This window comes from Electrona antarctica (genome assembly GCF_951216825.1).
Source record: "Electrona antarctica genome assembly, chromosome: 10".
NCBI classification, from domain to species: Eukaryota; Metazoa; Chordata; class Actinopteri; order Myctophiformes; family Myctophidae; genus Electrona; species Electrona antarctica.
The window spans coordinates 20,564,103-20,578,987 of NC_136791.1; the positions used below are offsets into that span (position 1 = coordinate 20,564,103).

The following is a 14,885-nucleotide window of genomic DNA, read 5'->3' on the forward strand; positions in this document are numbered from 1 at the left end:
TGGGCGAGAAAGTACGGACAGCTCACCCCAGAAAGTGAAGACATCTCACCCCGGTGAGATGTCTTCACTTTCCGGGGTGAGCTGTCCGTACTTTCTGACATTGCGGGGTGAGTTGTCTGTACTTTCCGTGGCACCCATTACAGTAGGCATAATTCAATTTCGGATCTAACTATCGGTTCCTACAGACGTGCGCAGTCACGGCTAATTATTTATTTATTTAACAGTAAAATCCGGTGAAACATTTGTAAGGAGTAGAGCGTCTCTCTCTCTCTCTCTCTCTCTCTATGCAGCATTGAGGGGGGGGGGGGGGGTCGTTTGTGGATAATGTTTGCGCTTCAAAGGCAGAGTCTCACGGCTGTACAAAGTTGCTAATTAGACGCACAACGAACGCATGATCAATCAATCACAGTTCTAATAGGCCTATACTGACTGAATTACATCTGAATAGCAAAGCAATATCGATGATGATCTGGCTACTGCTAGTTACATTAGCATGTGAGAAAAGTGACAGCCATCTGGAGTAACCAAATTGAGAGGGGTTCAGTTCACATTTCTTCAGAAGTTTGCACACACACACACACACACACACACACACACACACACACACACACACACACACACACACACACACACACACACACACACACACACACACACACACACACACACACACACACACACACACACAGTACATTTGACTCTTGTGTTATATTCTTGTGAAATATTCAGTAAAGTATAGCTCAAAGGCTACATATTCAGTCAGACTTTTGGTGAGTTGTAACTCACCCCTAAACGTGAAGACATCTCACCCCGAAAGTGGCCAAAAGTAAAGACATCTCACCCCGGAAAGTGAAGACATCTCACCCCTGGAAAAGCAGGGGTGAGATGTCTTCACGTTTAGGGGTGAGTTGTCAGGACAACTCACCAAAAGTGGCAAAAGGGGTGAGTTGTCTTGTTACCACAATTAAGACCAGCACGCATCCGCCTAGCAGACTGCTGGGCGAGCGCTGGCGCTTTGGCATGGGGGGTCAGATCAACATATGGAATGAATTATGTACTGGCCATATATGGAGCGTGTCTTGAGTGTACAGGGTTTGATGTGGCCAGATCAACATATGGACTGTCAGAACAGGTCAGCTCCATATATGGAGATCTAATGGTGGCAGCAGGGGCAGTGTCTTGAGTGTACAGGGTTTGATGAGGGCCCAGGTAGGGCCGGGCCTTAATTTTCGGGCCTGTTGAGAACTCTAGTTTTCGCCGGCTGCTGGGCGCGGCTGCACTAATAACTTTGGGGCCCGTCTACAGTTTAAATGGACAGGTTTCAGTCAAAAGGGAGACATCGAGGAGGAAGGATGGATGGCGAAGGATCAACATTGAAGACAAAAGTGAGGACAGAAAAGTGAAGACATAAATTGTGATTGGCCAGAATGACATTTGTGATGATTTGATTGGCTGAGCATGGAATGTGATGTACAGTGTATGATGTATGATGTTAAGGGCGCCCCTCACTTCACACAAGTGTGATTATTTTATTTTAATTGGAGAAGGTCACGGCAAACATTGGTGAGTAGATATACTGAGCTAGATAACAGCTACGTAGTAGGCTTGAATAGGCACAAGTATCATATTTTCTTTTTAGTTCATGTTACATTATATAGGAAAAACTATAACTGCAGTCTCAGGCTACAGTTTAGTAGCCTGGACAAATATAATGTGAAGTCAAGCCGTTTCTATTTGATGTTATCCCTTGTGTCTTGTTGCTGTCTGTGTGGACAGCTTTAGTAATTTCCTTGCCATGCTTTTTCATGAAATGAGTTTTCTCAGACGGGTGGCTGTCCTCCTTAAACTGTGTTCAGCCTTGCACAACAATAAAGCTTCTATATCAGTGTTTGAAAACACTTTTTTTTACCATGGCTTATTTGCATAATAAGCCATGTGTTAAGTAGTCAAATCAACGACATTTTCATAAATCCTATGTTGGTTTTTCGAAGGCTGTTTAGTGTTTACTCAAGAACAAATGTAAAAAATAAATAAGAAAGGTTTTGTGTGAAACTCATTATGTCCTCAGATAAGAAACCAAGAAAAACACCTACTTTGATTGTGTGTTATATTGTAATATTGCATGTTTTTATGGGGTGCATAATACACGTAATAAAGGAAAAACAAATTACTTTTACATTTAGAATAGGGAAATAATTAATCTGAAATGGATATGGATTTCATAAAAAAAATACCATAATCAAACTTTTATCTGGGTACAGCTGGCTGAATCAACTACACCCCTTGCTCTGTAAATCACTCTTGCGATAAGAGAGATTGTATATTAACTTGTCTGTATTAAAGCAGCTTTTTTAATGAATAAAATATAATTCCGTCCAATCTGTATGGTAGGGTATGTTAATACAATATAACATACAATCTGTATGGTAGGGTATGTTAATACAATATAACATACAATCTGTATGGTAGGGTATGTTAATACAATATAACATACAATATGTATGGTAGGGTATGTTAATACAATATAACATACAGTACAATCTGTATGGTAGGATATGTTAATACAAAGTCAAAGTCATACGATTTGTCACACACGTTACCGTAGTGAAATTTGTTCTCCGCATTTGACCCATCTCTTGGAGCAGTTGAGCCGCAGCCAAGGAGCGGTGAGCTGCAGCGCGCTCGGGAATCATTCGATTAGTAGATTTGACCCCCAATCCAACCCTTTGATGCTGAGTGCCTAGCATTTTTACAGTCTTTGGTATGACCCGGCCGGGGATCGAACCCCGACCTCCCAGTTTCAGTTTCAGTTTCAGGGCGGACACTCTAACTACACTGTCTGGTACAATATAACATACAGTACAATCTGTATGGTAGGGTATGTTAATACAATATAACATACAGTACAATCTGTATGGTAGGGTATGTTAATACAATATAACATACAATCTGTATGGTAGGGTATGTTAATACAATGTAACTTATACAATCTGTATGGTAGAGTATGTACATATAATATAACTTATACAATCTGTATGGTAGTATATGTAAATATAATATAACTTATACAATCTGTATGGTAGAGTATGTAAATATAATATAACCCGTTTCCTGTTTTTCCTGTTTTTTTTTTATAGAAGTTAGACAGTGCAGTTTCAAGCCGCATCGCGTCACAATCACAAATGATTTGAGCAGTAAAAGATTCCTTAAATGTACGTTTTGGATACACAGACAACGTATGGGGGAATCTAAATCAATTCATGATGGTCTGATTCACTGACACACCTCATGATTTCAAGGTTTCAAATGTGTTCCATGGGTTTGGAGCCTTAATGCACTTTAAAATTAAATTAAGTGTACAAATGGAACCTGTCACGGGGCAACCCGTGCCCTATAGACACTAGAAGACTCCACAATGTAAAACGGAACATTACAAACGCACACTGCACAGCTGCTTTCATGAATTGACTGTCATCAAGCTCCTTGGAGGTGTGGCTATGTGTAGCATCATATACTTATGTGTTGCCAGTTGCCTAATGCTATCTTAATTGTTTTGTGTTTGATTTGATGCCTTGGAAAACATTCAGACTCTATGAAGGAAATGTGTAATTGTATAGTTGGTCTAACTCATGGGTCATGGTTTACCTTGTTTGAGTAGATTGGTCCAATTACTAATCATTGTGGGTGGGTCTCACCTGGTATATAAGGGAGGCTGGTGGAAATGTTTGGGAGAGAAGCCTGAGTGGAAAATGATCAGTGTTGCTTGAGACTAACAAAGTAGACAACTCCAAGGGAGAGCTGCCAGGGCCTTCCTGGAAGGCATAGCCTGTTTCAGTTTCTTAAGTTCTTGGTTTGTTGTTTTTCCTTAGTTTAGTTGTCAAGTGTTCATTTCTTACTTTCTGTTATTTGAAAGGGTATTGTCGATAAGTATTGTTTTTGCCTGCACAGTCAAATCCAGCATGGGTCGTTCACTCTGTGTTTTGAGGTAAATAAAGTACCAAAAAAGATCTACATTCGTGGACTGTCGATTCTTGGAGCCTTGGCCGTTCGGGCAACTTTACAGAACCGGTTCCATTTGTACACTCTCAGACCTGATTCTACAAATGTCTTCTAAATCATGACAGTTTTCTGAAAAACCTATGTTTCTATATCAGTGGTTCTAAACCCTTTTCATGTCAAGAACCCCTAGAATTATATGTATTTGGCCGCCGACCTCCATCTCAAAATGTTTTGTTCCAGGCACCCCACAGAAGCAAAGATTTGATTTTAAAACGTTTGCTGGGAAAGAATATATATTCAAAGATCTGCACACATTTTCACCAATTTTCAAACATAGAAGATCTACAAGCTCGAGCTTGAATACAGTATGTACTGACATTTTTCCAGGATGGTTTTTCTAAATGTTTTGAAATAATAACAATAATGAAAATATGAATGTAGGAAATAAAAAAACAAGGGACCCATAAAAATGTTTCCGCGACCCACAAATGGGTCCCGGCCCACTATTTGGGAACCAGTGCTGTAAGTCATACCTAGAGGCTACAGCAGTCTACGGTAGATCTTTCCAGGGCATTTCTGATTCATTTGAACACCATTTGTAGTCATACGACACTTTTATACATTCAAAGAATGTTTGGTGTCTCTGATGTTATATACTGTACTGTATAGATTAGCAACATGAAGGCTTTTATAAAGGATAAAATGGAATAATATGGAGACAAACACTATTGTTGTCACAAGTTGTCAATGACTCATAGCCTTGAATTAGTTTTAATTTCCTACTTAGTAATTTTCTACTATGCATTTTGCAGGACTGAATGAGCAGAAACAAAGCCCCATGGCAACAGGGAAAAATTGAACAAACGGAGATTTCATGTTTGTGTAATCACCATTTTTATCATTTGATGTATGAACAATGATATTTTGCAGTAATGATTCTTACAACAGTTATAAAATGTGATTTAGCAAAGTGCTGGCAATTGCCTCCTGGGAAAACCCTTCTGGGATTGTAAGTGCCCAGACAGATAATCACAGGCCTAACACTCAAAATCTCCGTGTACAAAAACCTTGCTATGTCATCCAATCGCAACAGCAAAGATCTGGAGGACAAACGACTATTCAGAAATAATCAGCCATCTGTCCACAGAAGATGGTTCAGACAGCGGCATCGTGTGAAATGATATGAAGTAATGGCCGTCACAGCGTGCGAGCCCTCTAAAACAAGCACACACACACAACGCCGAATATTTGATCGTACATGAAAGTGAGAACAAAGGCTGCTGCGCCGACAGAGCGAGTTGGGGGGCGCCAGCATGTTGTCACCTCTCAAAGGACACGCCACCGTGTGTGCTGCCAGCCAGGCTGTGATCGTGCCGAGAACAAAGGTGGCTGGACAGCACCTCAGAGGAACCTAAGTGGCTCTCTATAGTCAACCCCACTGTCACTTGCCTGGGGAGGAGGTGAGATAGACTAGATGATCATGGTCCCACCCATATGTATGTATGCACACAGTACATACACACATAGCTGCATGCAGTAGGCATTGCAGCAACACGGCAGTGGCTCAGGGGTAGGGCGGCCGTATGGGAACCTTGAGGTTCCCAGTTCGATCCCAGGCTCCCCCAGAGTGTCCTTGAGCAAGACGCTGAACGCTGAACCCCTAATTGCTAATTGCTCCCGATGTGCAGGTTGCATGGTTTCCTCCGCCATCGGTGACGTATAAATGTGTGTGTGTGAATGGGTGAATGTAATGCACAATATATCAGTGGTGTAAAGTAACTAAGTACATTTACTTAAGTACAATTGAGGTATTTGTACTTTACTTGAGTATTTCTAATTTACAGTACTTTTACTTGTACTCCACTACATCTCAGAGGCAAATATTGTACTTTTACTCCACTACAATTATTTGAAAACTTTAGTTACTAGTTACATTGTAGATTTTGATATTGATTAGAAAACACTTCAGCCCTATATAAATGTCGGCTATTTGAAAATAGCCGATCTTGTGAACTTGTACATCTGCTATTTTCAAAAGATATTTACACATTTTGAACTTCTGCAATATGAGTACTTTTACTTTTAGTACTTTAGTACATTTTGATGCAGATACTTTTGCACTTTTACTCGAGTACATTTTGAATACAGGACTTCTACTTGTAACAGAGTACATCTGCATTGCAGTATTGATACTTTTACTTAAGTAAAACATTTGAGTACTTTCTCAACCACTGCAATCTATGTAAAGCACTTTGGATAAAAGTGCTATATAAATGCACCATTTACCATTTAACATAGGCACACATGCATAGTATACACACTTTGTTGAGGCATAATCATTATGAGTCATGGAAAGCCATCTCAGAGTTAACAACACAAAAATGAGATCAAAACTAGAAAAAGTGCCCTTCTGGGCACAGGTCTCCACCAGGAGGATAGGACTGTGTGAGATGTTTGGCAAAATGTTTAGGAGTAATATAAACATGTTTGCCTTGTATGGCAATTGGATGATTTGAGGCATTTTGTTCCAATCAACCTGTTTTGCAAAAATCAACCTGTTGGTGGCGCTATAACAGGCCAATGTGAAAAGGGTGGGATATATTCCTCAGCCTAGTAAGAAAATGTGTGAAAGATTTCACGTAAATTGCATGCTGTGTTCATGATTTGAGGCTTTTGTTCAAAACTGGGCAATCTTGCAAACTGTGAAAGGCAATTATAGCCAATTAGGGTGGAATATGAAATATCGGACAGATCCGACTTCAGCACATGACCATAGAGATACTGTGTAACGATTTGTGAGATTTTTGGACAGAATCTGGAGGAGTAATATCCAAAAATGTGTTTTACAAAAGTCGGCCTCCTGGTGGCGCTATAAAAGGCAGATGCGGAAAATGCAGGTCAAAGGTTTGTCCTTGGCCTCTAGGGAGTGTGCATGCAACGTTTCACGCAGATCGGTGCAGTTTTAGGTAACAAATGTGAAAAGCTGCCTCATGGTGGCGCTATAACAGGCCGTTCTGGAAAATGCGGGGCAGAGGTTCATCGTTGGCATCTAGGGAGTGTGTGTGCAAAGTTTGGCATCGACCGGGCATTGAGTGCCATCTGGTGGACAAAAGTGGTGGTGCTTGGGTGCCGGGTGTTCAGGCTATTCCACTATGACTCGAGCTACCAAGCTAAAATAAGGCCAATCCTTGCTCTAGAAAACGCCAATGTTCCCATCGCGCTCACCGGATAATCAGAAAAGGCCTCCGAACATTGCCGATCTGGTCAACACCACCACAGACTTTCAGAAAAAAAAGCTTGCAAAGGCGTGGCCTAAAGGGCCTTGTAAACGGGGAGCGATAAAACACCTATAGTTCATTTTCAATGAGACCTGTGTTTTTGCTCGGAGTGCGGCAACGCAAGCGTATTTACGTGAGCGCAGTCCCGTGAATTTGTTGCGCGCGTGCTCGTTGCGTGCACACGCCCACGACTCACCAGACCTGGATTCTGTTTAGCTTTTTTTTTACGCCTGCGTTGTTGCACCCCTCTTCAACAGACCTGGAGGAGACCCGTGTTGATCCAGGCAACAACGCCTGCGTTCCTCGCTTCACGTTTGCAAGGCCCTAAAAACAGAAGCTATTGAGAAACAAAAGCAGTGTGGGCGGGGCCCCGGCAACCGTGCACAGCAACCAGAGCGGTTCCAAGAATGAAACACAGCGAGGCAACGTTATAGCGATATCAAACGCCTTAAGACGAGCCTGCTCGTCATCTGTACCCAGCGTCATTAATTTATAGGACAGTTATACTGGTCATATACGGAGCCAACGTGTTAAAAGGACAGCGTTGAGCCGTGTTGCTGAAACCAGATTCTCCAGGGTGGGATGTCTGTGGTATACTTCTGCCTCGCCGTCATTTAGACAGACACACGTTGACCTTCTCACCGTTTGCTGCCCAGAAGTAGATACTTCTGTAATGAGCCGACCAGCTGGGCCCTGACTGGACAGAGCCATTTTAGAAAATGCACCGGCACAGATCCCCCCCATCTCTGCGGAACGAGCCTCTTTCTCACAACGCTAGCCAATGCTCTTCTTAATTGGCAAACGCAGAGATGCCACTTCTCCCATGCTGCAGCTCGTATGGCGCCAGTTGTTAAGTGAAACACAGCGCTGCAGCCACTGCTGTGCTAGCAAAACGCACTCGAGTGCACAGCATAAATATGTGCCGTGAATAGCAAAAAGGAAGGGGGGTGGGGGTGTGTGTGTGGGGGGGGGGGGGGGGGGGGGTGGGGGGGTCATTAGCATAAATTCAGTTTACCTCCAATCAGCTCTCAAAACACCACGGTTTCAATTATGTTTGTGTCAAATCTGAGGATGAGAGGTAATGAAGCAGGGGAGCAGAGGTCGGGGGGTCGCAGTGGGTACTGTGCAGTGTTGTTTTTGGCAGCAAATTTATATTTTAGTTTTAGTCAAAGTCTGTTTTAGTGTTAGTCTAGTTTTAGTCGACTACAATTTACAATTTAGGCATTTAGCAGACGCTCTTAATCCAGAGCGACTTACAATAGGCAAGAACAAAAAGCATGGGAATACATCACATATGTAAAAAAAAAAAAAAAAAAAAAAAAAATGCATTTATCGCGAAACATGCGTAAGCTAAGACCGTGACTAGAACATATCTATATAATGACACTATACATATAAACTATAACTAGAACATATCTATATAATGACACTATACATATAAACTACACATATATGCTATACTATGCTGTACATATATACTATGAAGTGCTATGACTACATACAATGCACTTATTGTGCTGTCTACATGACATGCTATAAGTCTGTTTCAAATGCTATATAAGTCTAAGAAGTGCTGTCTAAGGGGGGTAGGGTAAGTGCTATGGGCCATGATGGAGTCTGAAAAGGTGGGTTTTCAGACTACGGCGGAAGATCGGGAGTGATGCTGCAGTTCTGATTGCAACGGGAAGTGCATTCCACAGTTTTGGGGCCAGAAGGGAGAAGAGTTTGGGACGTGTGGAGCGTTGTCCCGGCGTTTTTAGTGAGGGTACTTCCAGCTTCCCTGCGTTGGCTGATCTGAGTGCGCGGGAGGGTAAATATCATAGGATTTTAGTCGACTAAATCTACAGTTGATTAAAATGTATTTTGGCGGGTCTTGATGCTGCCGTAATGACTGATTCAGTGATTTTACACTTTTTACACAGCTTGTAGATCGGCTATTTTCAGCATGCAACCAAGTGTAAAATGCACTAGTCCCTTCCTAACATTTTAGTCTAGTTTTTAAGCTGTTGACGAAATTGTCAATATATTTAGTCTTAGTTTTAGTCATCATAGCTTAGTTTTCATTTAGTTTCCGTCAGTGAAAAAAGGTAGTCAACCTATTTTCGTTTTAGTCGACGAAATCAACACTGGTACTGTGTGCTCCCTGAACACATTTGAGGCTTAGGCATGGTGGCATTAGCCTAGCCTGGGTAAACCTCCCCCTCGCCAGAAATGAAATGTTGTCCAGCAGGGGGAGTGGGTTTACCCAGCAGGCTAGCATTAGCCTACACCAGGGGTGCCAAAAAGGTAGATCGTGATCTATAACAGCAGATTACAAAGGCTGTGCAGCTAGACCAGTTGACGTCAAATAGGGCCTGTCGGCTCAAAACCCACAATGCAATACTTTGTTTTCAAGAGTGTTGCGCACAAACGTCATGGCAGTAGCATTACAAAGTTACACAAAACAAAACAGTACTCATTACACCCCCCCCCCCCCTATTTCCCATTACGAGTGTGTTTGTCTTATACTGTATGTAACGCTATTCCAAAGCCCCTTCAGGTATATGTTTTAACTATTTTCAGCAATGGGATAAAAGAAAGATTTGGATGGATAGATGAGCTGGTCATTTTGAATGTACTGTAGTTTTCAAGTCAAAAAAAGTGCGAGGAGGCCTACACCTCTGAAAGTTTTTTATTTTTAGCTTTTTTTACTGATTTAGCCAGAGCATCATGGCTGTCTGGTCGATGCAGATACTTTCTATAAATCAACTGCAGTCAGCGAGAAAAAAAATAGATGACATGAGCATGTCAGGTACAGCTTTCTCTCTCTCTCTCTCTCTGGCTCTAATGGTGTATACACTTTCAACACGCTAGTTTTTATTCAGCATTAGGCATCCGTTCCTTCCCATCGAGATGACATGTACGGTACGTAGTGCTGGGAAAGATTACGGCGTAAATACTGCAGAGTAAGGAAACTTTGATGGTTGTTTTTAACAGGCAGTGTGTGGTAAAGCTGGCAAAGTATACGTGTTTCTTTAAATAAGGAGCAGCAACACAAGACAACTACATCGCGTCAAACCTGAACTTACGCTGCACACACACACACCTCTATTGCGTGAGGGGAAACGATAAATTATTAAGTGCTTCTGCCAGACCATATAAAATATACATGGATATTTACAAGCTGGTGTGTAGTCCACGACGGGGCGACGTGAATGAATTATACAGTTGTCGGAAGTGTGGCTGTCGCTGAAATTTCCCCAAGGAACTCCAAGTGTCCCTAGCAGTAGAGTAGAGCAGTGGTTTTCTTTTCTTTTTAAAAACATTTTTTATCCCACTATTTTGTAACCCATTTTTTGTCATTTAATGTAATCCTGGGCTCTACACTCCCTCCGCCAACCTGGGGAGAGCAACTGACTGACCTCATACTTATGACAAATGTCATAAGCTTCTTTTCACCTGACAGGGCAGTTTCCCTGTTTGGACGGAAGGAACACGTTATTCCAACCAGTTCCGTTCCCCTCCATCAGGCGCCCCGGCTGGCCAGGGGGAGGTAGTTTAGAGTGTTTTTGTGAGGGTACCTACACTAGGGGACACGGGGAGAACTCGACACAGAAAGGCCCTATCGCCAACCCCACCTAGGGTATGGGCACTGATGACACGGAGGAGAGAACACGACCCCAGCGCCCACATTGTTCATGGGACATTCCAGCTGTGAGGCGACAGCACTACCGACTGTGCCACCGTGTCCCCAGAGCAGTGTACTGTACCTCTCAGACCCAAAACTAAAGAATAATGTCGTCGTCCACAATTCCATGCTGTATTGATGTTGGTACCATTAGGAGATATAACAGGAAAACGTTGATCAAAATAACAATTCTTCTACATTCTCTAATTGTGTAGACTTCTTGTAAATTAAGTAACGTAGATGTTTAACAATAATTTTACTCTTGAAAGCCAACTCTCCATCATTTAGCCGGGGACCACCTGGAACCCCCCCAAGGACCACTGGTTGAAAACCTCTCTGGAGTAGAGAGACACAAAAAGAGCTTAGGCAGCAGCAATGCATCGTCAAGTTATATCATTCTCACTACCTCCAACTTGTTTTCACCGACTTCAGACAAGAACATAAGTAACCTCTAAGATAGTTTGAAAGATAAAAGCTATGAGATGGCACAAGCCTCATACATACAGTATATTTCACAGATCCACTGACAATGCCCTTCCTTGTGTAACCGAGATGAGAGAGATGATCAGGGGAGCCAATTCAATGAGCACCGACGTTCGCCTGACACCCTTCACCAGTGTCACTTTGATTAGGGATTACGGTTGATCTAATGTAATTTAAAGGCCCATAACAGGGACATGCTGACATCACATAGAAACCAAAGCCAGCACTTTCATTGATATGTCTGAACCCTTTCACACTGTCTATTTTTAATCACACCCCCCACACACATACACACACTCGCTCAAGGACTGGCTCGTCGCCCTAGTCTTTCACTTCAATAACACAAATGACACTAATGTCAACACATCCTTTGAACACATTTTTCCACGTTTCAAGTGGATGAAGACATGCAATTACTGGAGAACCGAACTTTATTCATGAAACTTAAGGGAGGCATGTTACTGTGAATTTTGTTAATTGCATCGCTTTTATGCTGCGCAGAGAAAGAATTGCCAGAGTGAATTGGCGAGCAAGCGTTTAACTTACTTAATCAGGTAGGCTCCTCCTTTTTCAGGAGGCACGAATTAGAAATCCGAGCTGGAAATTATGGATAATTAAACTGAGCTTTGACAGGAGTTGAGGAAGAGCATTTTCAAATATGTCACATGATTAAGATTAGCACGTTATTAGTGCTGATGTCATTAAGTGAAGCACACGTCTATTTCTATCTAATTGGCCTAACTAGCGTGTTTCCTGCTGTGTATAAATTATGTCTAAAGAATCTTCTGCCCTTAAAAGAGACAGGATGTGTGCATGCGTTCTGTGTGTGGGAAAAGGGGGGGAGGTATTACTGACGTTCAGTATAATGTACAGGTCACCGTGCTTGTAGCTTCACTCCACAAATTGTTTTTTTTATGTGAAGCACCTATAAACAGGCACCAGCGGACATCAAACCAGGTAAATGGTTCAGCTTGTCTCCCTGGGTTTGTAGTCAACACGTCAGAGGCAGCATACAGGCTCTAAAAGCTTAGACACTTCCTCCCCTTCATTCCCGATCGTAACTATCCATGATGGCCTAATCACTTTTCTCATCTCTCGCTCCGAACTTCCCCCTCGAGGAGAGGCCATTTACATAATCAGATATCATTCCAGCTGTCGTTTCTCCTTCTGAGGATTAAACACGTCGGATAACCAAACCCCACCTCCTTTGTCCCTTTCAAGAGCGCCATTACCTGGGAGGGATGAAGAACCAATGCTGGCTGGAACCGCGAGGTTCCCAGTTCTATCCCGGGCTTCCCCAGAGTTAGTGTCGAAGTGCCTTTGAGCAAGACTCTGAACCCCAAATTGCTCCCGATGTGCAGGTGCCTGGCATGGTTTCCTCCGCCGTCGCTCATGTGTGTGAATGGGTGAATGCAATGCACCAATCTATGTAAAGCGCCACATACAGTAAATGCACCATTTACACTGCCGTCGACAGCACTGCTGTCCAAATGTTAACGGTATCGTGGGGTCTGTCAAGATAAATTCTATTAGCAGATAACCTCATTTTTCAAAAACCCGATGTCCGAAGATAATGGGTTCAGACATGGTAAAAGTGAAGCTTGTCCCCCCCCCCCCCCCCTCCCCCCTCCCCTGAATGCATTTTACAGTGTGTAGCCAAATCCCTATTAATACGAAAAGACCACGGGCCAAAACGTGGCGGGTCATTCAACCCCGTTGAGAAGCAAGTGTATGTCCTCCCCGCCAGACTGCTTTTGAATTATTTAACTCACATGCCAGCGGTTATAGCTAGGTTTTTACAGCACTGCAGAGCGAGGAGGGAGCGCTCCATGCTTACTCAGGCGCAAAGAAAAAGGCACAACGAGAGACGGTGACAAAGGGAGGGGGGCACAGGCTGTGAGCAAATACACCGCACTCAGCAGGTAGCGTTTTAAGTGTGTTTCCACCGTGAGTGCTGTTGTAGCACCGTGCGGTTGACAATGAGTTTCGGCTGCTTGATGTAATTGCAACATGCACGCTGTGTGAACACCACCAGCTTGTCTCTGTCTCTCTCCCTCTCTCTCTCTCTCTCTCTCTCTCACGGCAAGGAATAAAGAGGACATGTTGATGTTGATGGATGCTGTTCAATAGTCACATTTTATCTGTACCTTATCCAGAGATTGGATTCAGAAGAGCGTGCATGTGTAGGCCAGCCTACCAGTCCTTGACACGACTGGGTTTGAATACGACCCGAGGCCCTTTGCAGTCATTCCCTATATCTCCCGCCATTCTCTACTCACTTACTTACTTACTTATACTCTTCGACCCCAATGGGGCATAAGGCATCGATAATGTTCCTCCACCTATCGCGGTCTTCTCTACTCACTGTCTCTATCTATTACAGCAGAAAATAACCCCAAAAAAAGATTTTTTTTATCATCTTCCACCAGACTCTCAAATGTTATTATAAAACTGTGTTTATATTAAAAGGGAATTTCCTAACTTCTGTATAATTTGCAAGACCTTACCATATCCCTTGAGTCAATGTATAAATTATAATGGAATATTGCACTGTGCAAAAAAAAAGAAGAAGGAAACGAACAAAAGCAAAACCGGTATAAGTCCTGTTCCATTTCAAACTATACCACATCATTGCTGATAAGAGGAGACATGTCGTACCTGCGAAAGCCACCTGTCAGTGTCAGCATGGCGTCCGGGGTGATCCCACGGGCCGCCTCGTCAATAATGCTCCCCAGGGCCCGCGCCTCAGCTCTGCTGACAGCCCTGGAGATGTCTCCATGATGCAGGAAGCCTGCAGGGAAACCACCAAATGGCTATTAGCCTCCTCTGAGCCACCCATCAATCATATAGCCTTTTGCGAGTCTGGGGATGAGTTGGGGTGAATATACCGCTTAACTGTTGAATGGGCATTGCTATTGTTTTGTTGTATTAAATTTGAGGTTCCACACACAGCAATTTAACTTTTCAGACTTATGAGTACTGAGTACCAGTGGTGGAAAAGGTACTGACATTTTGTACTTAACCCACGACGTACGACGTGTGGCAACATACTCCTTGCTCTTTGTGCATGCGTGTTGTCGTTCACTTCCCTGTTTACCGCTGACAAAGAAAGCCTCGAATCTCCTAATCTAGGCAGCTCTCCGTGGTTTTGACCAGATTGACCTGCCTATGGGACGTTATCTGCCAGCTACGAACATGTTTGTACCTAAAGCATTACACTATATATGATGCGGTTTTGCCGAAAATCAGCTTTTAACATTGGCCCGGTTGCTAGGCAACGCCTCCGTCACCCCCGGCACCAGGATCTTTGCACCCCCCCTCCATTTACCTCCGTTCAAAGTAAGATTTACAATGCTACATAACTCTGAATCTAAGTCCATGGTGTTTCTTTTCTTTTTTATTTATTTTTATCCCACGATTTTGTAACCCATTTTTCACCCCTGTGTCAATTATCTAAT

At 42.9% G+C, this 14,885-nt stretch overlaps 1 protein-coding gene across 1 annotated transcript in view; it reads right to left on the reverse strand.

The window, feature by feature from the left end:
* dntt (deoxynucleotidyltransferase, terminal) overlaps nucleotides 1-14,885 on the reverse strand; it is a 150,293-nt gene that overhangs the window by 64,218 nt on the left and 71,190 nt on the right. The window contains exon 8 of the mRNA XM_079511983.1: nucleotides 14,086-14,218. Coding sequence (XP_079368109.1) covers nucleotides 14,086-14,218 — 133 coding nt within the window. The remainder of the gene's footprint in view (nucleotides 1-14,085; nucleotides 14,219-14,885) is intronic.